Source organism: Sparus aurata, chromosome 5 (assembly GCF_900880675.1).
Source record: "Sparus aurata chromosome 5, fSpaAur1.1, whole genome shotgun sequence".
Classification (NCBI taxonomy): domain Eukaryota; kingdom Metazoa; phylum Chordata; class Actinopteri; order Spariformes; family Sparidae; genus Sparus; species Sparus aurata.
In genome coordinates, this window is record NC_044191.1 from 7,977,972 (window position 1) to 8,004,017 (window position 26,046).

Consider the following 26,046-nt stretch of genomic DNA (forward strand, 5'->3'; position numbering starts at 1 on the left):
GGCAGAAGAACGAGCGAGTCTGTACAGCTGCAAAGGACAGCTTCCTGGAGATAAATGATGACTGCTGGCAGCGCACTGTACAGTATGTGCATGTTCTTCACTGTCACTCAAACCCTGTCCCAGTGGAGGGATCGCACACCCAATGCCACAAACCACTCAGCTGTGTGTTAATGTCTGCTCCTTCAGGGCTGCACTTTGCTCAGTTGTCTTGACTAACTTAAAATATGACTGTCATACCAACACAATGATGTATTAAGTCAATTACGCACTGTAGAAGACAAACAAAATAAAAAAAAAAAAAGCTTTTAATTAAGAGATACAAGTAAGAGTTAAAATGCTTTTTTAAATTTAACATTTCCTTATGCAATTCAGTAATGTGCACGTCTGAATATGTCTAAAAGCTGGATTAGTATTAAAAAGGCAGGGTGTAACATGGCCACAGCCTGCCTGTGCCTCTGCCTGAGCAGCAGGAGGAATCCTCACCACATGGTGTCTCTCTCCAGCTGGATAAAAACCTGCCTGCCTCATTCACCTCCTCGGGTGGATCACACACTCTTTAAGGCTGGAGCGTCTCAGCCGCCCCTGACTCTGTGGCTCTGAGGCTGTCATTGCTAAGCTCTGCTTCCTAACGAATTAGCCTTTCTTCTGTTTTAGTCCCGCAGCATTGTACTATAGTTGAGTTTCTCCCTGACAAAAGAGAGGGGAATTCGTCCAGTGCATGCACGGTACAGATGTAAGTATGGCATGTGATGGATCATCTTTGACAGCTGTTAAATGTTCTCTTGAGTGTAATGTGCTGCTCCTCTGGGAAGTCACGTTCACTCAGATAAGCAAAGCTCTGTACAGTATCCATCAGTGAGGAGATCTAGACATAGAGCGTTTGTAGATCAAGTACCAGAGGAGCTGCCTTTAATGTACAGGAGGAGACGAGGCAAGACTCTCAGTGCACTTAGAAAGCACAACTATTGAACCTTTTCCTCTAAAACAAACAGCATTTTTGAGTTTGTTGGAGTGAAATGACTAAAAGTAAGGGTGGTTTAATAACCCAACATATCTTGGGCAAACCATAGATTCCTCTAATTGTATATAGTGGCTGTCATATATGGTACTGACTTGCAGGCAGGTCACTCCATACATGCTCACCCAGGCCCTCTGAAGTCATGGATCTTAATGTTGAAGCCTCTATTAAATACTTCTATAGTTGTGAATTTTTGAAGTTTGGCACTCAGAGCTAAATCTAATAATCATACTTGTAATTTTTATATGTTCCTTTTACTGTATTCTAAATTCAGTGGTTTTTATTTCATCGGTAGATATTTCTTCTTTGTTGACTTCAATCTTTTTGAGATACCTATTGTGCCTGTTTTTCATTGGGTGATTAGGAAATGTGCGAGTTACAGCTTGTAATGGCTCGGTTAATTGCATACTAGACGATTTAATCTCGTTCCCTGTGTCTGGACCAATTATTAATCTTACTATAGTTCCTTTGATCAATACACCTATTTTTCAAGCTGATAATCGCAAATCTCCCGCATCAAATGAACAATAGTCTCATTACAGTAGGTGTCGCATAAAAACAGTGAAGTCAACGCAGTACAAATATCTACCTGTGAAACAAAACCACTGAATGTACATTTCAGCTAATGGAAAGTCCGAAATCACAGAAGAAATTGATCTGAGAGCCAAACTTAAAAAAATCATAGCTAAAAAAGGTATTTGAATTTCACAAGGTCCCATGAATTTAATAGAAGTTTAAGCATGTTTTGTTTTTCTTTCAAGAAAATGCATGACTTAAAATGCAAAAGGTTCTCGATTCTGCATGAGTTGGCATGGAATGACCCATACATTGAGGAGTAAGAGAATTTACCTGTCATGGTGTTCCCACTGATTTGGTGCTCATAGTCCGGCCTGCTTGTGATCCTCCTGCTGGCAGAAAGAAAGCTGAAATATACCTATTGCTCAATTGATCAATGCTTTTTTAAACACTATCATTTCAAAAAAACATAAAAAAACATCTAAACTTTGTTTTCGACAATGACAGTTATGTTCCAAGACACATTGTTCAGACAATAAAATATAATGCAATATAACAGAATGTTTTTTTTTTAGCATGGAAGCGTGGAAAGTCCTTCCTTACACAAAGACTTTTTTATTCATCTGTCTGAAGGAAAAACAGAGCTCTGAAATTAAAAGAGGATGAATCTGAAGTGGAGAAATATGGTAAAAGTTAAACCGTGCCTCAGCTGCCCAGGGGCTCTAACAGACCTTTAACGGGGGTTTGGAGCAGGATCTTGTTAATTCTGGAGGAACTGAGAGATTCCATTATTCAAGGGAAGTCTGTTTTTTTTTTCCCGTTTCATGGCCTTGTATTACAGAAAACAGCACAGAATGCACTTTGTGGGCAGTTGAAGTTAACAAACCATATAAGATTGAAATCCTCATCAATCAAGCTATCATGAATCACACCCTGTGACTCACCCCTACGGATCGATAAATCCACAGCAAGCAGGAAAAAAAAAAAAAAAAAAAATTCACAGCTTCGAGAGAGCTGCATAACATGACATGCTCTGGAGGTAAAATGAGCTCCAGGATGGCATTATAAAACAAATGATCTTATGATGATAATGCAAAGTAGTCGAGCGATATCATTAAAAAGGGAATTGCTTTGATTAGAGCACACGCAGGCGTACGAGTTTGTTGTTCAAGCTCAGCAAGAAGGATACGACAGTGCTGAATTATACGAGGACAAGACAGATTTTGGGGGTGAGCAGGTGTGAAGTTGTGTGTTTTGTGTGTGTCATGTCCTGTATTAGGTCTGTTTATGAATAACATAATCATTCTTCACTTGTATGGGGGGTGTAAAATCAAAATTCCTAAAATTTAAGACTAAAGGGAGATCTGCATATTCCAGGGATGCTATGCATGAGTTGTGGATTCCGAAGCCTTATCTCTTCGGATGAGATAAATAAATGCAATAATTTCCATCAAGAGCAATAAAACAGGACTTCTGACAGGCTGTGGTATTTATGAGCTGAAGCCTGCAACTCAGATTTATTTGCAATGAAAGGGTCGACTTTTCCCCTCCTCATTTACATCAGCATTTGGCCATGTTAAATCCAGGCCAATGGTGAATTTTTAAAAGGTTGGCATCAATCTTATGGGAACGATTGCCATATTCAACGCAGACTTCTTTTACCTTTCAAAGGTTGATTCCACTGCTGAGGAAGAAAGGTACACATCTTTCAAAGCACAGAGACACCCAATGGAGTGATAAAGTGGGGGGAAACGGTTTGAATGTCTTTTTAGGGCGTCTGTGTTTGCGCTGTTAAATTAGCACTAAGAGGAAACAAAGAGAACAGAGAAAGTATCAAGATGGGCTATTCATCTACGCATGTATGTGAAAAAGAGACAGAGGTATTTAAATCCAAAAGACTCGGCATGAAACCAAGTCAATATGCTCATGAAACGCTTTTCTACAGGCAACCTCCGGGCTGCTTTTCCCATCTGTTTGAAACACAAAACTGTCTCAATCCAAATTGGTGATTTCTAAATACAATTTTAGGTGCATTGGAGAGGGTAACATATGGCAAATCAATTAGACAACTAATTTTTAAAACAAAAACATGGCAAGTGCATTCGCTAATCAACAGCAGTGTTGGGGCTCATATTATGTCGGCCACTGGAGTTTTGACAACAATTAATCCTCATTTCAGGCAAGGAGAGCCATATTGACACATATTCCTAATTTGAATATTCAATTATAGTGTAGTTCCTCATCAAATTACAGCAGAACTGGGAACACGGCCTGAAAGATTTTTCGCAATTACAAAGCAGATCAAGAGTCTTATGTTCCCATGAAATCTGCCGGAGTTAAAATCATATTAGTGTGGCAAAGCAAACCACCACGCTGAGGGTTACCTGACAACCTGAATTACAGTTCAACAGATTTTTTTTTTTGTGTGTGTGGTGATCTTTAAGTTGTTCCATGTGGAATAAGGAAAAGAGCTGTCTGTGTTAAAAATAAAGAGAAGGAGAAGAGAAAGTGGGATAGACAGTGGGGACAGACAAGCGGTAGTCAGTGGAGAGGTAAGATGAGGATGAGAGTAATATCACTGAAGAGCCAGAGCTGCGATACAGAGAGCTGGAAGCTCTTGTTTTGACACACATCCAGCCTTCCCCGTGACAACATCTCCACACCTTCCTCTATGCGCCGACAGTGCTGCTTTGTGGGAGCTGCTTCCTCACCCATCATTATCCTCCTTTAAGCTCGGTGTCAGGTATTGAAAAGAGGATCTCTCTGAATTTGGCGGCAAATCACTGAACAGTCTGAGCCCATCAGATCTCGGCTGATCATTCGATCATTCCTGGCACCGCTCCACATCCCTCTGCTTGATCTCCACTACTTTTTGCAACTTTTCTTAACACAACAAAGTAATGAGTAAGATTGAGCCGGGAATGATTGTTCTTCACCACTTCAGATAGGAGATGTGTCAGGCGACACACTGACAGTCACGGTGTCTCTCTTTCCCTCAAGAGCCGCGTGCGGTGGGAAGTCTTGGTTAACCAGCGAGCAATGAAAGCTGATACAATACTCCTGCAGAGCTGCAGCAATGTGTGGAGTGTCGCAGGTAGATGACAGAGCGATCCAAAACGTATTGATATGCATGCCAGTTCTGACACTGATGACTCTCTAGGCTTCCCGTGGTAAAGCCAGCTACAGTATGCGATGGGAAAAAAAGATACTCGGCCTTGACATTTTTATCGCTGTACAGGTTGATTTAAAAAGTGTCTGTGTGTACAATAGCCTATTATTCTAAGAGAAATGTCAAAAACCTTGATTCTGAGTGAAGCGAAAGAAATTGCAATATTAGGACAAGGCTAATTTATGCTAGCAGTCAGTGTAGAGGTCAGATATCAGCCTCAGCAATGACAGTTTTATCAGGAGAACAAATGGCAGCGTTGGCCAGGAGAAGGAAGGAGGGGGATACTTTACTGGACATATTAAAAGGCTGACCGGATGGTGCAGGTTTTTCGCATTATAAAGTCAGGGAGCGGCCGATACGGTCTGTCTTGACAGAGAACAAGCCAAAGTGGCTGACATAAAGCTGCAGCTATGAATCAGAACAGAAGACTGTTGAAGCTCTTTAGACGAACTTGATAAAGAGACATTTAACACACAAGGTTCAAATGCATTTGCATGGCAGGCTGCTTAAGAGGCCTGTACCCTAACAGTTTTAGTGGCTCAATATGGTGCGACAGCCTGAGCCATTAAGAAATAACTATACCCTGTTTAGTGTTTATCCTTGATTCTGCCTGAACTGATAAAACTGAGAAAGTAATTATTCCTTCACAATTACTAAGATTCCCTTTCACAGGTTCTGCTGGATTCGCCAAGTTAAATCAGACTTTGTTAATACTTCATGGAATACATGTATTTAAGTGTTTCACAATCGTACCAAGAATGAGTGAATGCAGACAATGTCGCCCACAAGGATGTGAATAAGTGGCAGAAAATGGATGGATGGATTAGCCAATTAAAAAATTACTCATTATTTTAAGAGCTGCTAATCAATTAATTGATTAAAAGAAAATTAACTGTCAACTATCTTGATATCTGATCAGTCATTTTTTTTCTACAGCACTGTGTCAGCAATGGAGAAAGGTCTGGCCGCACCAATTCCAACACATCCTCATACTAAACAACTAAATATGTTATGTTATATGGTGTTACAGTCTCCCATAAATCATTGTTGCATTGTCGTAAAATAACATCGTCATTTTGGTACAATTCACTACGTTACTTCTATAACTTCTGGAATCAACTCATGTTAACTTATGTACATAGTCAACAGTGAGGTCTTTGGACTTAATAATGTCGTGAACATTATTAAGTCCAAAGACCTCACTGTTTAATTCTGGTTTCATACTGGACACCATCAGCGTTCTTCTTTTGCTCATAAACTGCTTCTCCTCACTCCCTCTTTTGCAGTTGTTATCTTTACTGCAGCCACCAGAAGTAGCAGCCCACCGAGAAAAGTTAAAATGGGTTGTAATAAGCTGCTTTAAGTTTTTTTTTACCTATATGGCTGCTTCAAGCCTGTTTAGGTTGGTATCATTAGCAAACTGGTTAGAGTTAGGGTAACTTGCCACATTCAGTTTTTAGGTTGTAAGCTTGGACACTGTTGTTGTTTCTCCTGGCCAACAGCAGGCTTCTACTAGCATTGTATATCCAATGCGTAAAAAAGCCAATCATTTGCTGACTTTGGATTCTCCATTGATAGGATTTGCAGATTGTTTTTTATCATATATGATAGGAAATTATAAATATCTTTGGTGTTTTGGTATGTTGGATGAGTAAAACTTGAGATTTATCGATAAGGAAACAAAAATCATGACTTCTAGCCATAATATTTTGCTTTTGTTAACTTCTGGCTACTGTGGCTACCAGTAGTAACAGTGCTGGTGGGTATAAGTCTGATAATGCAGACTCAAACTTTAACTTTGACACTAAAACAGCCTCCTGCGTTCACAATTCACTGTTGCAATCTCACTTTTGGTTTATAAATGTGTAACGTTGCCTGACAGCCCACGATCAGATCCAGAAACATTTCATTACTAACACTGCTGCCTACAGCAAACGAGAGACAATATTTCAGACTTGAATAGAAAAGGCTTATTTTGAGGAAACTGATTCAAAGCCTTTAGAAACTTTAGGACTCTGGATACCCAGCGATTAGCTGACAAAATGACACAAAAACAATTCAAATACTACACCTCAACCTTGATGCAATAACTGTGTGCATCCCATAATGATGCAACACCCTGCAGTTACTGTGTACTGCAGCTCTGTGTGGCTGAAAAAAAAAACCTGATTTGCAGTTTACGTTTGTACACAACTCTAACAAGCTCCCACTGCCTGAGGCAACTTAACATTTGAGAGGGATCACTGCAGCTTTCAAAATTATAAGGGTCATTAAAAATTTACACATTATTGACTGTATTTAAAACATCTTTTCCACTGACTGTAAAGAGCACTTAAATTTAAGAGGTGCTATTCTCCAAAGGCCATAAAGTTGTTATAGATAGCCCGAAGGAGGCATGGAGGAAAGAATTTGCTCTTGCTGAATATGAATAAAGTATAGTGGGGTGATACTACACAGACAGTTACACTGTAGTACTGTGCTTACTTAAGCAATCAGAAGGTGTTGAAGTGCTGTTTATAAATCACTGTGTCAAACTATCTTATCTGTGACTTTAAAGAAACTACAGAAATATTCATAGATGTACGTATGGTTGTCTAAAGTGCATGTAACTACACAGAAAGGATGCCAGATAAATAGTCAAAGGACTGCCGCTGTCTAAATTGCCCACAGTGCCGTCCTTATGTGTCAGTGCATTATGGATGGAAATACTCTCAAAAGAAGACTCTCTGACTGTGGAATGAATTTTAATGTTAATACAAAAACAGCAGCCTGTGATCTCAGCAGGCATCAGGAGGGGGTGTGAGTCGCTTCGAGGTGCAATTTATTCCAACCTCTGAGCCTCACTAACTTGAAAGTGGGCTTCAAAAGAACGGAGGATTACCGGTAAGAGTTGCGAAGGCGTGTACACGAGCCCGAGCGCCCACCATCGCTTCAACACATCAAAGATTATTGACCATCCACTTCCAAAATATGGATGATTGACTAAACTCTGCCCAGTTTGAACTAGGGTTTTGAATTCAGGGTTGTCCATTTTATTGTTCCCATCCCACTGAGTGGCCATGTGAACAGCAGCTCTGTTTTGAATACGCCTGCTGGCATCCACCACTCTGGCCTGTTGTGGCTTTTAAGTGGCTTTTACTCAGCCCAGCACAGGATGGCAAAGTATAGCACTTCAAGCTGGCAAACCCATCAGCCCTCCCTGCCAAGCTTCCCCCTCCACAGCACCGCCACGCCGAAGGAGTCTCAATTGTTTATTTACAATTTGCTGTGGAAATCCCCAGTTCTTCATTGCGATAAATAATTGAGCTGTTTGATCTGGACACAGTACAAAGGGTTGCTCCATTCTCTCTGAGGCCTGAGGCGGAGGAAGCCCGAGCAGCATGAGCAGAGGAGGGGACACACACACACTCCAGCATGGCGGAGATCTTGGATCTCTCCTCCCTTCCTCTGCAGCTGTCGCTCGCTCTCGGGGCTACATCTCCTCCTCTTTGTCTGCACAGTACAACACTCCTGTCACCACAGTCAGAGGAGCGACCTGCCTCTGCCTCCTGGGACACACCACAAATAGCAAGAGTTTAGCCCTCATTGAACTCATGTTCTTGTTCAGGGGATCCTGTCTAGTTAGCCTGTCTCTCCGGTTCACCCTCGCTACCTCGTTGTCCAGCCACAACCTTTACGGCAGATTGCCCGGGAGTGATCAATTGCTTGTGTCTTCATTGTCGTACATACGCCGCAGGAGCGTGAAAACAGCTAAATAGTAGACTGAGCATGAAATACAAAAGAGAGGAAGCAGCAACGTTAAACTTCATGAGGCCTTGCAGAATATTGTGACCTGATGTTACCTTGCTGTGGTGGATGGAGCTTCAGTGTTAGCTGTACTGGCTGTTTCCTGGGATGACTTATCCTTAGGAACATCTCCTTTTCGATTCCATATCGCCATACTGTTTATGTCACTGTGGGAAGATGAAGAAGAGACATTAAGAGTGGTTCTCTTCATTTTAAACAGCTAGGTTAGTCACCCTTCATGCAAATTAGAAGATATGGTGATTGACACAAGATACGACTTCGTTCATCAGCCCAGTCACCAGGATTAACCCTTCGCAGTCAATGTTTTTGCAAACCTTTTTCTACCATAGGTGTCATATGACGTTCACATTATGTTAATGACCTGACTTTTATATTGCGAGGTGGAGAAAATGGTGGTGGAGTCACAGGCGAGATAGCTGCCAAGCCAGTGACAGCAGGTCGAAATTACGCTTCACATTTGAAAACGTGACACCACTGGATAGTTTTAAGTAGACCTCAACAATTCCCTAGCTGTGTTTGTTACAAAACTGGGTGTTTTTAGTGAGACCTCCACTAAACCTCCCATAAAGAAGCTGGATTGTCAATTGAATGGCGGGGAGTCTCGCGAAAAGGTCTTGAATACAAGAGAGTTAACTAATTGAATACCTAACTAATGTAGACAGGACTAACTTGAGGGTAAGTACAAAAACAAATTTGATTGGCTCTGAGAAGCTGATTTAATTGGACTTAAACCCCTGCCATCTTGTCTGAGCTGGAAATACTATTTGTCTTCTTGATAGTCGACTGGTGTATTATTATGTGAAAACCCATTGTTACAACATCAAAAAAATGTAAAGTTTCAACATATCTGTGGTTTGCAGAAACATCCATTCTCAAGTTCTATTACTAAGTTTGGGTTGCATGGATTGATTTATTTCCGGCGCCAAAAAACTCACCCTATACAGGTGTAGTTAACAAGATGGTACTTGGACTTGGCGATGATCTGGATGTCATATACAGCCGTCTCGGCATCCGCACGAGGGCTGATTTTCACACAGAGCCTCCTCTTCCTCATGACAGTTTCCTCTGATGAGTCAGGTCCACATGAGGGTGTTAGACGGGAATTTGCAGTTGCGTATTCATTTCTGCCATCTCTGACTTTCAAGCTAAAAAAAATACCTATGGATAATTTTGAACCTCTAGGAGAAATATTTCTCCTAGAGGTTCAAAATTATCCATTATGCACAAATCCCACTTATACGTTATTATTCAGTCATTACCAGCCTCAGAATAAGAGATGAGCTAATATCAGTTTCTGGGTGACTTGCTGTGCTCAAAGGAAAATGACTGGACACAGCGAAGCAACAAAATCCACATGCGTTATTATCATTTTTATCATTTTAGTTGGTGAAATGACAGAAGCAAGTGAATTCTCCATCAGCTTTAGTGCACGACGGGGATTTAAACTGGATATTCTAGATAGAAACGCACAAATAATGTCACATGTATACATTAAACATGGATTCACATAAAGTAATAAAACATTAAATTACAACGTAGCCAAACAAACATAATCTCTTTTCTTCATTCTGGAAACCAAAAAAAAAAAAAACCTTTGCCATGCTTCCCTATATTGCATCTGTGCCTCTCTCATTTATTTCCCCTGCAACACTAGAAAGTGCAGTGTAAATGCAATGATAATAAAAATAATAAACAAGCTGTCCTCACTCCCAACACCAAAATATTATTACATTTCCAAGGCATGGATAGTGAGGGGGAAATACATAGCACTCAAAAGGCACTAAAGCATTGGGGAATGCATTTCATTAATATTAGATAACCCCCATCCACTCATCCTATCCCCAAATAAATACATAAATAAATAAGGCCCTCATAAAGAAAAGCACAGCTCCAGCTGAGATAAACAATGACTCATGATTCTCTTCTCTTGTACCTCCAGGGCAAAATGTTTATTTTATTCCCACAGTCTGCCATAAATTAAGCTAACCTGCACCCATAAAACATTCACTATCTCAAGCAAAGCTGCCCCTGAGGACCTCCGTGTAAGCTGGTCGGAGAGCGGAAAAAAAAAAAAAAAAACATGAAGAGGAGGGGGGCGAGCCTGTGGTCCGTATTGACTGTTTACTTACTTGTGTCCATTGTTTCTTCCACAGGTGTGTAGCCCTCTGGCAACGGCTCCTTAATGTCAATCACCTTTATGTCCACAACAACATCAGGTCCCTAAGAGATACAGCAGGAAATTTAAAGTATGCAAATTCAACTTTTAAAAGGACAGAGAGCAAGAGAAAGAAAAGGTTAGTCATTTTTTGGAGGAAAGAAAATGTAGAGATAATAAGAGTCAATGATTTACTAAAAGCTCAGGAAGTCTCTAAAGAGTAGGGTTGACAAAATAGCTGAAGTAATTACTCTCTAATAGCTTTTTTTTTTTTTACAATGAGAGAATGCATCTGTGAACTCGTAATCATTCGCAACCTTTCGGCGAGAAGCTGTGGGATGATGGGAGACAGAGTAGGCAGCCTAATCAACAGAATGGGACTGGTTAAAAACAATCAGGCACTGTGTAGTTGACATTTTCAAGCATGACTCTTCCCTGCCTCCCATTACATTTTCATTTTTTGCCATAATAAATTGCAATAATACACAGCGGCGGTAGAGAGTGGGGCGAGCCAGGCGTGACTTGATGCGTCCGAAAAGGCTGGATTTCACTGCTACTGTTGCCCGACAGTCATTACCATTAGAGACATTTTTTATTCATAGTTTTTATACGGACTTAAGGAGGAATATGGATGAATGTTATTACTATGCATGGAACCTTTTTTTTTGTGTTTTCCCCTTTTTGCTGGAGATATTTCTGCCATCAGGGTCTGACAAAAGGGGCTTTCTACCTCCAACATAGAGTATGATAAATCACAAACTATTTACTTCCCCCCACGTAATTCAGGGGCTAATTTTACAGAATCTGTTTTTGTCATAGACAATTACAGTGTGAGCACCATTGACTGGCAGACAAAATAGCCTTTGTTGATGGCCCTGTCATGTTTTATTTGCGTCAAAATCTTTAAAACAATGTGGACACACATTTTAAGATAATATACAGGAACTAGGAGAAGGCTATTTGTATGCCATATACTAAACCGAGGAGCAGATTGAGCTCAGGCACCAGGCAGCCACTGCCAAGTTGCCTGGCTTTTAGAGGACATACTGTAAAAAAAAAAAAAAAAAAAAAAAAAGAAAGGAGAGAGAGAGAAACTTGATTAAGTCCCAAAATTGAGCCGATGCAAATGATAACAAAAATGCAGGTTTTGGTCACAACACTGTGTGCATTATCCACCTGCAGCCCATGGAAACAAATTAATAGACAGACAATAGTGAGCTGTATGAGCTGAGGTTAGACAGGTTGATAATCCCAGAGATGTACAGGTGTATTTATGGCCACAGAGCAGCTGACAGCCATGCAACAACACATCAGCTGTAGGCTGCAGGCCGAAGACGAGTCCAAAACTGACCCTGCAGCATTATGAGAACCATTCAAAGACCATTTCAGCCCAAGAATAGTCAACGCCGCTCAAATTGGGAGCGCTATATATAGCACAAGCATACTTTTTGTGGAGTAATTTCTTGCATAAAAAAAGAGTGCTTTCATATTCACAATTATATGTGCTTCGGCTTTCAAGAATCACTGGTTGGTAACCACTTTCTCTACAGGGATGCTGCTGATTGAATAAATTGGAATAGTTAAAATACAGCTCATTGTTATTTCATGAATAAACATAAATAATATCCTCAGGAGGACGCACAACATGAAAAATATCTCACCGAGGTATTATTCATCTGGAATATGCATGCAAATTCATTATATATAAAAGTTCAAAACTGCACAGGCAACGCCAGCCGTTTTTTTTATATTTAAATAGGACTTTCACCGATCAAAGTGCATAAAGATATTCTGGCGGCAACCTCTGGCAAACAAAAAAGGTGCTGCAGATGAGGTGTTAGAGCCAAACGCACAGGAGAAGGGAGAAGTTTACATTCACACTTACAGGTTTTCTGGTGAAACAGAGGTAGCGGGTGACCTTGGATTTGAATAAACCGTCCTTCCACAGGTCGGCGTCAGAGCCATCTGTTGTTTGTGCAACCTACGTGAAAAAAAAGAGAGGAAAAAAACAAGGAGAGGAAAAAAAACATGCAGGAGGTGGGATAAAGTTAATGTATGTATGCCATGAGCGTGTTGCTTTTGCCTCTTCCCTTGCATACTAGCCTTAATTAACGCTTGCCAACACTAGCGCTCCATCTCATTAGTGCTCTGCGTGGGTAAAGGAGTCTTAGCCTCCAAAAAGGTGGCTAAAAATATCATCCCTCGGGACCGGGCTGATTAAAGATGCCCTGACAAGGATCTGCTCTAATAAGGAAACCAAACTTCAGTGTGCTTCTGTGGGAAAGCAGGCATCATATTTGGGGTAAATGTGGATTGTATCTCTTTTTTAAAAAAACCTAGTGTAGTATCCCTTGAGCAAGATGCGGGTGAACTGAGAACACCTTAAACACTTCTGCCAATTTATCTCCTGTGTGGATCATTCTATAATTTAATGAGACAAGTCCTCTAAGAATAAATTAGATGAGGAGGATTTATAGCAATTTCATGTGCATGTCTAAATAAGTCTAAATCCAAAAACCTAAGCAGCTTGCCCTTGTACAATAAGCTCATTCATGGTTGTAAATGATCAGTGGAGCCAGTAAAAATAATAGATTGCAGCATATTGACAGCATGTAGGCACCACAAGTCAAGCCCAAGGTCCAACACTACATTGCTATGTAAATGTAGGTATGCAGGGCTGAATGATAAAGCAAAATATAACCTGCAGACTGCATCACAGAGACTCTTCCATCCTTCCTGCAAATATGCTTGGCTGACGCGTCATGTTCCATTGGCTATCATGTGAGAATCACCTAAATAACTGCCAGAGTTATTTTCTAAAGGGATCCTTTACAAAGAAGAGTCAATCTAATGAGGTTCATTCAAATGAAGAAGTCATAGATCTCTGCACCCACCCACACACATTACCCCCCTGACAATAATGATGAATGACCCCGGTGACTGGGTGGGGGAAACATGGCATGGGGAGATTCATGAAAAACCACCACTGACTAGATGGGATGAGAGCGGCGACTAGACTGGGGAACAGAGATAGATAGTGGGATGAGAGAGAGAGAAAGAGCAGAGGATGAGCGGAGAGAGAGGGATTGCGGGGCGTCTCCAACAGCAGTTCCATGAAAGGTCCCAGAAGGAGCCTATACATCACCAGCCTCCCTCTTCTTTACAAGACAACCCGTCTTGGCCACTTTTTCCAGGTCAGTAGCCAGCGCATCCTGTCAGCGTAAACAAAGGGCTCGCTTTGTGAAACCCAAAGTCAAGTTGAGGAGTAACGAGGGCACGGTCCTCCTCGGAGGCACCTCAGGCATCATCCTGCCACAGCCGCCGGCAGCAAGGATGCAACGCAGCTTGAATGTGAAACGCCGACTGCTGAGCTACGGCAGAGGAGGCATGTGTAAAGTTGCGATGGCTCTTCTCTGATACTTTCAAGTCTGCCACTGCACGGCTCCATCATTACACAGACTTCAATGACAAGAATGCCACATGTCTGATAAGACACGTCATGGCTCTGATATTGAAATATGGTTGTATCATTTGATTTAAAATGCAATGACAGATTCAACTGCCACTTCCTAAAATCCAAAGCTTGCAGTGATCTAAAAGCCCACCTGTGAAAAATTCTTTAGGGGGTGCTGAATGCTCCTATGAAGGATCTCTGGAGACAGACACCACCAGCAAGTTACTATGAAGCACTGAGAGGCGCAGCTGTGATACAAAAGATATAAAGGCATACAATCAAAAATCTCTGGGGAATGAAACCAGGTGGAGAAGACATAAAAGAGGTACAGAGAATAAACCAGTCACTTCAAAGAAGAACAGAAAAACTGAAGAGGCTGAAAAAGGTAATAAAATAGATAAACTGGGGACTGACTATGGAGTATATTTAATAACTACAGCTGATGTTAGTGTTGAAAAACCTTCTCAGTAACAGTTTCAACAATTCTGTGAAGCCCATTTGCTTTGACTGGTAAAATGGCAGACTGATTTAACGCTCAGTTCTTTGCGCGTGGTGTGGAGCTAACATTTGAGCTGGGGGTGAGTAATCTAGCTAAGCTAAAGACTGGAAGCAGGGGAAACAGGTAGCTTGGCTCTCCCCAAAATTATTTAAAAAATGTCTACTAGCAGGCTAATCTATTTTAGCTTGTTTTATTTATTTTAGCCAATTGTTTGTTTAAAACTGGAAATTGGACAATTTGTAGTAAACTGTTTGGCCAGCACCTCACTCTGATAGTTGTCTATCAGTCAATTTCACGTTTTTGTGTGCGGATTAGATGTTAAGTGAGTGAGCTTTGGTGGTGCTGGTTGGCATATTTTTCGTTTTTAGACAGAGTTAGGTTAGCTGCTGCCCCATTACTCCCAATCTAGTTTAATTCATGCTAAATTAAGTGCCTCTGGCCAAACTGAATGCTCAGAGAGAAGCCAGTTTTGTCAGTGAATCTTTGTTTTGTTTTGTTATTTATAGGCAGAAAGTTTTTTTGCTTACGCGCCGTGGGTGCCTTGCGTTTTTACACAGGTTATCTTGGACGCCTCGAGTTGAGAAACCTGTGCTTGACATCACTGTCTTACTGTCCCTTTCTCATCTTAAAATAAGATTGATAATAATCCTTAAAACTTGCACATTAAAAAAAAAAACTAGCCACTCTTGCTTTAAATTGCAGGCATCACAAAAAAGCTGTGCCATAAGCCTCACGCTCTGTCTGATCAGGCCTTACTGCACAGACTTAAAAGTGTTATCTATCTTTTCCTCCAACTCTTGGCGAGACAGTGAATATAGGCGTATTTCCCAAAATGTCAAACTATACCTTTAATGTACAGTGCAGCTATTGGGTTTGTAAACCCAGGCATCCTAGCTAATCATAAGCTAGTACTTGGCATCTTCAAATAAACGTACATTCCATTAATGAGTTTATGAGCGTAACATGTCAAATGCTCAGGTGAATCTGAAACACACGCATATCCCCCTTTGTAACCCCTGCACAGTGTGCGTGAGTCTAGTCCTGGTGTTTGATGTTGGGTGGCTGCTGGTTCTTCAGCAAAGCTCCTGATCCCAGTGGAGCAGTGTTTGATCTGGGCCCGCGCTCTCTTGTGTTGGAACAACCTGCTCAAGTTCAGAGATGTGAGTGCATCGTATCAGAGAGCAAAAGAGTTAATCAGCCCTTTGATCTGCCGTATAAAAGTATGGTAAGTATGGTAAGCAGTCAGTATTAAGGAGGAATTCTAATAGAAGTCTAGTATGAAAGGAGAGGAAAAAATCAATACAGCGTAATATCTTGAGACTTCCCCTTTCTTAGAGCTGCATTAGCACACTGATGCCGAGCTCGCGCTGATATTTTTGTTTGTTTTTCAAGTGTGCAGATGAAAGACCACATAGTGATGTTCAAAAGATGTTCTTGAAGATGGGACAAGTGCATTTGAAATAGTGCTTCAGAGTCTGGAAGGCCTCAATGTAAGGTTGGAGGCTAACTCGTACTTGACTTTTTCTTCATATGTGGGATTTTGATATTCTATTACCTTGAAGGATGTGTTTTATGTTCTATTTTATTTACATGGAAGGAAAACTAAAACAGACTAGAATATATCACTGAAAATGATATCATTATCACATATAATACATTATTGTTTTCTCTCAAACATTTACCCTATCATGAGCAGACATGTCAAGTAGACCGGAAGCGACGCCACATTCAGATCTTAAAAGCACAAGACTACAGCCATGCTAATGGCTATGCGAGGCTGTGTTGAGCGCTATGAGCTAAATGCTAATGACAGCGAGCAAAGAAGCTTGCAATGAAAATTATGAATTGTTGATGTTTAGCATTTATCATGTATACCATGCTTACCATCTTTCTGTTTGATATGAGCGCAATGGATATCTGCACATGACAGTTCAGTCTAGTCAAGGGTGGTGGAGCAAACAAACCGTGTTACTGACCGGAGCTGCAACAGTTACTCAATTTATCAATTAGTCACAGGAAAGAAAATTTACAGCAAAACTTTTTTGTTCGACTGACAAATTCTGTCACTTTTCAAGCAAAAATGTCAAATGGTTCAATCTTCTTAAATGTAAGGATCGGCTGCTTAAAACTTCACCATAATAATCTATCAGGTTGAAATACTGCTTGTGGTATTTGACATTGGTTTAGTTTTATAAATCAACAACCATTTTGGTACTTTTTGCAGTGCTTCAGTGTACGAACACAATTTGACACAAAAGTTTCCATTGTTTGCATCTGATTGCAGTTTCTTGATTATCTTGTTTTCATCATTAATATGTCTACACTTTTATTATCTTAAGTCAAAGCTATTTCCAAATTTCAAACTGCTGGTGTAACACTAGGATCGGCATTTCTCCCAGATCATTTTTTCCCATCTACCGTCATCTACTTTTGCATCCAACACTTCAAAAAGACACAGCTAGCTTACCACTACCTTGCAGCTACACTTCTAGATACTTATCCTGAGTGGCACAAGGACAATCAACTAACAAATACCAGGGGAAACTCAGACACCCTCAGAGATGTTTGGTCTATTTTCTTTTTTTATTAAGGATCCTTTATTTATTTATATAGCTGGAGGCCTTATTCGACACAGATTTGAGAAACTCAACTAAATCCTTAAGACCCGAAAGCTGGTGTTTTTATTGAATCTTTATTTTTGAGGAATACTGAACTACTCAAACCTTATTTGCAAAAAGCCGGCGAGATAAAGTTAAACCGTTGCTTTTAATATCCTTGTCTTTTTAAAGAATATTTTGAAAAGGCGATTGGGAATATAATGAATGAGTTGAGTTTAAATAGAAAGTTAAATCCAATCATGACACCCCTATCTATTACAGAGATAAACCAGTGTCAAACTTTCAGCCCCACAGAAAGATGCTCAGTATTTGCACATCAACAGAAAAGCATTGGCGCACTGGAGCAGCAGAGGAGGAAGTCTGACGGGGTTCTCTCTGTTTGTCACTACCGTGTGGTGTGTATACAGTTTCCCTGCCAGTGGCTTCGTTCTGATGCCAACCCACCATCATCTGCCAGAGATTAAAACAAGCCTGGTGTGCAGGGTGGAGCAGGAAGAGATAGAAACTGGGGAACAGGGAGGGTTTGGGGGCGTAGGGTGAAAGCAAGAACAAGAAGTCTGAATAGGAAGAGAGTGAGAGGAAGAGAGTTCTGCCCTTGAGCTTGTTTTGTACTGAATTCAACTCACACTGTTACTTCTCTTTTTTACCCACTCCAACTCTTTCACAACTAAGAAAGGTTCACATAAACCAACTGATCCTGCACTACAACACCCTCACACATTATTGTTACGGTTGTTGTGGTATTTGAATATAGGGGAAACATGGGGGTAAACTTAATTGACTCTGGTGGGCACCAACCAAACATCATTAAACCTTTGCCTCTGGTGTGTCTGCAGCACTGTGGGTAACCAACAACAATGTCAGGAAGGGAATCTTCCTAATCATCAAAGTAAACTTTATGAATAAGTCATCTAACAGCTCTGACAGAAAACATCTTGGAAGGCTGCCAACATCCTGGCAGAAAGTTATGCTATACAATTCATTACAACAGTTACATGTACTGTACAACTGACAGCACACAGCATGAACAAAAAAAGGTACCGCAACTGATGATTATTTTTGTATCAGTTATTCTGCTGATTTTCACGATTAATCTATTAGTTGTTTGGTCTATAAAATCTCAGAAAATCTGAGAAATGGTCATCATAATTTTTAGGAGCCAGAAGCGACATTTTCAAATGGCTTCTTTTGTCCACAGTCCAACAGTCCAAAACCCAAAGTGTCTTTATTCAGTATCATAAATGACAATGAAAAACCCTCACATTTAAGAAGTTGGAATGATTATCTGTAACTGTAACTGTAACAATAGCAATAGCAATTCATTTTCTTTCAATTGAATAATGCATTAATCGACTAATGCCAATTTTCAGTTCTAACCAAAAACGATAGGATTTGATTCCAGATTGGACTTCAGAGCTACAACAATCAAACCTATTCAGTCAGTTGTTGTTCATTCTCAAACTATTTTGACAACCTTTTTAATCAGTTTGAGTATCTCTCAAGAAACAATTTGAGCGATGACGTCTCGTTGGGCTTTGGAAACAATGATTTACATTTTTCACCATATTCAGACATTTTACAGACCAGAAGACAAATCGATTATTGGAGAAAAATAATCAACAGATTGATTGATAATGAAGATAACTGTTAGTTATATAATATCAAAGACATTTAGGCCATCTAATAACACTTCTTTTAGTCTCACAAGAGTAAAAAAACAATAATTTCTTGTATTTTTGGATTTCATCTTCAGCTTTTTCACTACAGGAGACATTAATCTGCAACAGTTCAAAATGAATACTCACAACAGAGTAGTCGTCTGGGGCCTTGCTGAGTGAAGTGACTACACCAACTGAAGAGATGGGGTCTGAGGGCAGCCTTTTGCTCAGTTCAGACATGTCGAACCTGCGTTAGACAAACAGAAGAGCCTCATGCATTTTTGCATTTCACCTGAGAAAACATACTGAAATGATCTACAGGCTCATCATACAATTCAAAGCAAAATTTAATACAGTGCATTTAAACATACCTGTACTTTTGGACAACAGTGTAGTTACCAAAAGGGTGAATTTTGAATCTGAAAACTTTGAATAAATACACAGAATGCAGATAGTGAAAGAAAATTAGCACTGCACCCTTCAGGGTCATTACATGGAGAGCAGACAGGGTTTGTCTTGGCTAAGATGGCCACATTATTGACTTCTTGATGAGGCTTATTAGGATCTAGAAGAAAAAGTGGCCTCCTAATCCAGGATTAAATGACAAGTGAGACCAACGACAAAACAGCATTTGGAGACCACCCAATGACTTCACCAAATCACAAATTAGAGGGAGTGATCACATATTTTCAAGGAAGTCGCAATCAATTGCTATCTATTCCTGTCTAAGGGAATTTTTGCCTAATGGGTATGCAAGCCTTTTACAGTCTAAGTGGCTTTGCAATGGTTCCCTTACGCAATTTTATTAGATTAGGTTTAAAGCATTCTTGTACTAACTGACAAAGTTGCTGCATTCAATCTTGATGTTTACGAAATCTATCGCAATTAAGCTGATCAAATTAGGGGATTTAGTCCAGAAACAGCTGTCTCTTTAACAAATGTTAGATAGCCGTACTTATTCAAATGAAACAGGATAGCAAATTAGCTAATAGAATGAAGGATCTTTGTGTAACATTAATTTGTTCAAAATGAGCTTTGTTTTCCAGCACAACATTAAGGCTTAAAGAACCGTTCGGGCAGACCAAAGAAAAATCCATCCAAACTTATTTCAAGCTCCCCAGAAGGAAAATATCACTGTGTGCTCCTACGTGGTACACAAACTTAAATAGTGTGTCTCTGATATTCAATTCTGGGTTTCTGATGACTACACTGAATGTGTTTTGTTTATGGCAGTACAGGCATTCTAGCCTCCTCTATATTACAGAATGTGTGGATTATAATATTGTTACATGTGTGAAGGATTTTAATTTGGCTGTCGGTCTGATATTAACTGAGAGTCTAACATGTGACTGTGAGCAGCAGCCATCAGAGCAGTGTTGAAAAGCTGGAATAAATACAAGTTTACACGTCATGTGTTGGATCTACACCTTGTCAAGACATATATAGAGCTGCAACAATTACATGATTTAACACTGAAGACAATTAATTGCAAACTATTTTGTCAATCAGTTAATCTTTACACTCATTTTAAACAAAATGTATTTGTTTAGTTGGTTCCAGCTTCTTAAATGTAAGGATTTGCTTTTTGATGGTCAGTGGAGAGTCTTTTCATTTTGAACACCTGTTTTGACAAAAGAAGACAAATTTGTCTAGATGTACTGTACCCAGTCCGCTAGCGTACATCTATTATGGCCATGTATTAGAGAGGCAAAATCCTGCTCATTCCGGTGTGCCCCAGGGGTCCTTTTTTTAAATATGTACAGTACTCAACGGCAAGAGACAAATACATTGTGTATCCTTTTTGAATTGTGTCATGAATCATATGCTATTTTAATCCAAAGAATTATTTTTCAAAGTCGAGAAAATTGCAGTTTGCTTTGAAGAGTACAATTTAATTAAGTTTTGAACCAAACTGAGCTCCATTGTTTCACACAATATATGTCACCTTCAACAACAGGTCATCATGTTATCATGTTGTTGAGCGTTCAACAGAAAACATCACATATGCGGCGATGTTTGGTGTTTAGTCTTTCTCCTTATGTACTTTCAGTCTTATATTTACTTATATACCTAACTGTTGCAGGACTGCGACTTTCCAAAGTTGAAAAAATATATTCAAATTGACAAACAGTATCTGTATAATTCATGGCACAATTCAAATAGTATCAACACATGATTTGACTCTCATTACCTGATGTACATATTTGTTCTTTTTTTTCTTAACATATGGATGTGGATGTTATGTTATAAGTTTGCTGGATATACACTTGTTTTTGTATTCCTGTGTCATTCATGAGCTAATTACTTAATAATCACTAGCCGTTTAATCATATAATGAGATGCACAATTGAAGTTGCCAGATAGATAGTTGCTAATAGTTTATCATAATTTACTGCTAAACATGAGCCACTGTGGTTTATGTTTAAAATCTATACTGATTTATTGGGACACTATCGTTCGCTTTATTCAGCTATTTAGGAACTGAGCTTACGTTCTTCACTCATCAACAGTGCCTCATTCCTTCCTTGGTAACAACACAGGATTGTGGTCATGTAGCCTACATGTATTGAACATCCTTCACACCTTAATCATGTCGAATGTAAATGTTAGCAAAGCGTTCTCAAACTGATCAGAAAACGTGTCAATTAGCATGATACATGCTTTATAGAGATCCATATGGGGAGTCAAGGGAGCTAACTTAGCTACTACACCTGCTCATTTGGCTTAAAAATATAGCCTATATTTGTGTAACCTGCCGACCAGCGGCTTTATTAATGAACAATAGTTACTAGAAATCAACCAGAAAGGGTCTGAGACCTTAGGAGGTGAAACTAATAGCCAACATGGTAGTCGTTTGGTCTTTATTTACCTGTCTGAAACGCCTCCGTGTGCTGAGTGCTGCTGTCACCTTTTAAACTTTGGACCTCACCCTGCGCGAGCCCGCAGGAAGTTAACGCTTCCGGGTGCGACTGATAATTAATTATTAACAACCATGTCAGCACCCTCCCACCCCCAGGCAGAATCTCCCTCATTGTCTTTTTCATGCCATTCTCTTCTCGAAGATAAATAAGTTTTATTTCTAAATGAAAAAATAAAAACATAAATAAGAGCCATTTTAAATAATTTTTAGCTTATTTCAGCAACACATTATTCTAACCTCTGCCCACTTTCAGATACAATATAAGTGTCAGATACAAACCTTGAAGGCACATTTTCAACAATCCAAAATGTAATTAGTGTTGACACAGTAAGCAATACAGACAAACTAAACAAATAAATAAAACCACAATAAAATAAAACGTAGTAACATATAAAGAGAGTGACATGGCTGTCTCTATTGATATGGGTTTTACCTTTAAATATTTGCATTGATGTCCGCCCACTTTTTCTTGCTGTAAACTGCAGTAAAGTAATTTTACATTTTTCATTCACCCTTATAGCTATCGAGTTGGTGATAAAAATCCTTAGATGCTGAGTCAGTGAGTGCATCACTGGATTCTTGGCATTTAATCCAAAAGACGAGAACATTTTATGAAAACACCATCAGAAAGCTATATGAATTCTAAATGTCTCAATTTATATTGTGTGAGATGTGTACTCATAGAATATAAAGGCCTGGGCCAACAGTGCCACACAGGCTCGTGGGTGTATTTCTTTGCAATAACTTTTGAGATCCAATTTGGCTTTGGTAACTAAATTAAGGTTGTGCTTCACTAAACGACTATCATTACATGGATGTATCTACGGGTCACGCCTTCTGACAGTTGGTTGTCTCTCTAATCATCACATGTCATTACTGTAATCAGATAAAAGTAGGATAAAGAGCAATGTATTAGCTTAGTGGTAACATTAGGATGTACATCTCCCAGAGAACAAAACTTGAAAGCCTCTTTGTAGACTGTCCAAAACACCAAGGGGCGACAGATGCTTCCCCATCACCCAGTTTATTATTTCTACCCCCATCATGGCAATCAAATAAATTATTTCATTGTGCAACTATTATCCTAATTTATTCAAATCAAAGACTTGTTGCGCTGTTTTCTGACATGGCGCCATATGCCAGCATGGTGTCTTCATTGGGGCCACACACTGTGAAATGTATTTATCGGCTTACATGGCTGCACATGATGTGATCAGTTTTCCCTTTTTTCATATTATTATAACGCTTTTATAATTAGAGGAGAGACGTTCAGTGGAAAACTGCCACCTCATATGGCCAGCAAGTATCACACCTCCACACTTACTGGTGATGTTGTCGATGTGGTGGAAATCTTGTCTGCGTTTGCTGAAGTGTTTGAGATAGTTTCTAAATTTAATTTTGGAAATTCTAAATAGCAATCATGGCGCTGCCTGCTTTCCGAGCTCCCATCTATTCTGATTTTCTCACCAGTATGGGTGGTTTTATAAATAGTTAGGCTGTACTCCAGGTGCCATAGCGCTCCTTGCCACGCACTGGACTGTTTGCAAACTTTGATGCTGTTGGAATATACTACTGGTCTTTCAGAGCACTGCCATCTTGGAGCGGCAGAGCGCATTCTGGGCACTCTGAGGAGATGGAGTAGCAGCGCGCCAAGAGTGGTCAGTATTTCAGCTGAAATGGAACTCCTAATGAAACGCAGCAACAGCAGGATGAATTAACTGAAATCATTCAAAACATATAAACTATAAATCAAAGAGGTAATTTAGTTTTGCTGAAGCTGGTACTGGCTGTTGTATGTATGCATGCATTTAGCTAATTTGTTTGAGCTGAGTTGTAGGTTAATGTGAATGTTAAAACAGCAAAACCTGGGGGTGAACAGTGTTTATATTAATTGTTGAACATTAAACTAAGACTCAAAGTGGGACACAAACAATGGTTACAGACCTATTTCATAATTCATAAAGAAAGAGCACACTCTACTTTTTGAGCTATGCGCTCTTTTAAGTGGTCAGTGTGATAACCTGCATGAAACCAGCTAGCTTTCATTCTAGCTGTGTAAGTTCCTGGTGTTAGGCCATAATAAAGACCTTTCACTGCCATCCACTCCTTTGTTAATTTAAACAAACAGTTGGACGCATTGGCAAACACACCTTTGGTGTAGCATGAAGCATGTTCTCAGATCTCATTTTTGTTATTAAATAAAAAAATAAATAAAAGGAAACAAAAACGTATACAAAATTGACTGCAATACCCGTTTAAATTAATAATTGCATTGGTTTAGTAGAATAACAACTATACTGTGTGAACAGATAACACAAATAGTGCTGTTCACATCATATTTAGCAGCACGGAGGGGCTAGTGTAACAAATTTCAATGTCATATTCTTTTTAATCTCTCATTTGCTTACATTTGTTTCAGTAGGTAAGTGTAGGTGCATCTGTGTTGTACTTGTAACAGTCATTACATGCTTTTTACATGCAATGTTAGAGCCCCTGTATTGAATGAAACACTAGAACTCAAAAAATTTGCTGGTAATGGTAGTTGTTGTTAACAACATGAATAATACCTCAATATATATATATATATATATGTATATATATATATATATATATATATATATATATATATATGTATACAAAGGCCACAATAAACTTCCAACAATATACTGTATGCTGTATATACAGTACTTAGTGAAAATTATTTATTTGTAGCTTTCTCTGTCAATATCAGAGGCAAATAATTGTAGCAGAGAAATGTACATGGTGCATGATAATTTTTTGAAAAAGATTATCTTACTCTGTCAGCTACTATAACACCCCCATCATCACCATCACCCACCTCACACATGCACAATCCTACACATGCTTCCACATCAAGGTGATGACAACCCACTGAAACAGGCTTGCTCATTTTACATGGAATTTGTGGAAGTGCTGAAGTTGATAGGATAAAATCTCATGTGTCAGTGAAAAAAAAAGAAAACACACAACACATGCTCCGGCTGAGAAGAGGTACACCTGCTAAAGTAATGGTCTAATTATGGAATATGTGATGAAACACTCGTCGAGAGTCTGGAGATATCAGCAACACATGCTAACTGTGAAAGCCATCAGCTATTACAGTGTTTTAATGTGCGGCACATCGCATGCTGAGGATTGTGGGGTAAGATGAATGATAGCTGTGGCAGATTTCTGTGGGGGAGCAGCCCGTGTAGGATGCATAGCATTACAGCTGGCATTTTGAAAAGGTTCATTAAAACTGTGATTTCTTTGTTCATGCTTTGTTTCCTCTGTACTTTATGACACATATCGGTTAAAAGTCGAGCCCATAAACACTGGATCATCCTTTCGTGTGCGAAATATCATATATGTAGTCTGGTAAGTCTTAACAATGTTGTTAGTGGTAATCAGTGGGTGACTGAAGAGCCCCTGGACCAAAATTATACCTCAGTGAATGACTTTGCACCCAAATGATAAAAAACAGCAAAGGTTTTCTTTTCATGTGTAAAGGTCATTCACTGTGTTTTGTAATTTGCTGACACTAGTCTGGGGACTGAAGATGGAGATTTCTGTGTTGCCACCCTGAGAGTAATAATATCCCTATCTCAACTTGGGAAATCTACTGTGCCCCAATGTCCCCGTCACCCTCGTGAACCCATTATGGGCTGTGTAGAAATCTGCAGGTCTCATTTCATAAATGACCCTCACCCCCCTCCTCCTCTGTGTTCTGTCTACACATAAAAAAAAAAATCCCTGTGTCTCCTGAATAGCTTATAATAACAAGCTTTAAGAAGCCTACCCTTAGTGGCCCCAAAGGATACAGCCTTGCAAAGGCTCTATAATATCGTGCTTTTTTTTCTAATTAAAGGTCAGTTTGGTCCAGTCTCATTGTTGCCTTGGCTGAAAAATCTCCTGAAACATGATGGCTTTGCCAAATCTGATTTAATTTTCCATTTATGCCATCTGTTTTCTTGGCCCAAGCACTGCATTGCACAAGTTGAAAATGTAGGAACTGTCAGATTCATTTTGTAATTCTTCACATTTGTGGTTAAGGATAAATCACATCCAGAAAAAGAGGACATTTTTTTTGAATCCATAACTTATAGGACATATATGGTGCATGTGCCCGTGTCACACATCTGAAATCGGTCAGTCTAGCCTAAGTAATTTCCTTGGTTTTACATACACTCATCTCTTACCAGCTCACACTTTATCACTCAACTTATCATTAA

The 26,046-nt window shown here is 39.6% G+C and overlaps 1 protein-coding gene across 7 annotated transcripts in view; it reads right to left on the reverse strand.

Annotated features, from left to right (window-relative positions):
- mvb12bb (multivesicular body subunit 12Bb) overlaps window positions 1-21,849 on the reverse strand; it is a 38,636-nt gene extending 16,787 nt beyond the window's left edge. For 4 of the 7 annotated variants that reach the window (XM_030416010.1, XM_030416009.1, XM_030416007.1 and 1 more), the window contains exons 1-7: window positions 19,266-19,397; window positions 19,042-19,141; window positions 12,551-12,646; window positions 10,640-10,730; window positions 9,446-9,575; window positions 8,546-8,656; window positions 1,868-1,926 (exon numbers count right to left, since the gene is read on the reverse strand). In XM_030416010.1, coding sequence (XP_030271870.1) covers window positions 1,868-1,926; window positions 8,546-8,656; window positions 9,446-9,575; window positions 10,640-10,730; window positions 12,551-12,646; window positions 19,042-19,141; window positions 19,266-19,384 — 706 coding nt within the window. In that variant the 5' untranslated portion in view covers window positions 19,385-19,397. Of the gene's footprint in view, window positions 1-1,867; window positions 1,927-8,545; window positions 8,657-9,445; window positions 9,576-10,639; window positions 10,731-12,550; window positions 12,647-19,041; window positions 19,142-19,265; window positions 19,398-21,763 lie in introns of those variants that run through there. The other 3 variants (XM_030416011.1, XM_030416008.1, XM_030416014.1) reach the window with 2 other exon arrangements.
- Window positions 21,850-26,046: the final 4,197 nt, after the last annotated feature.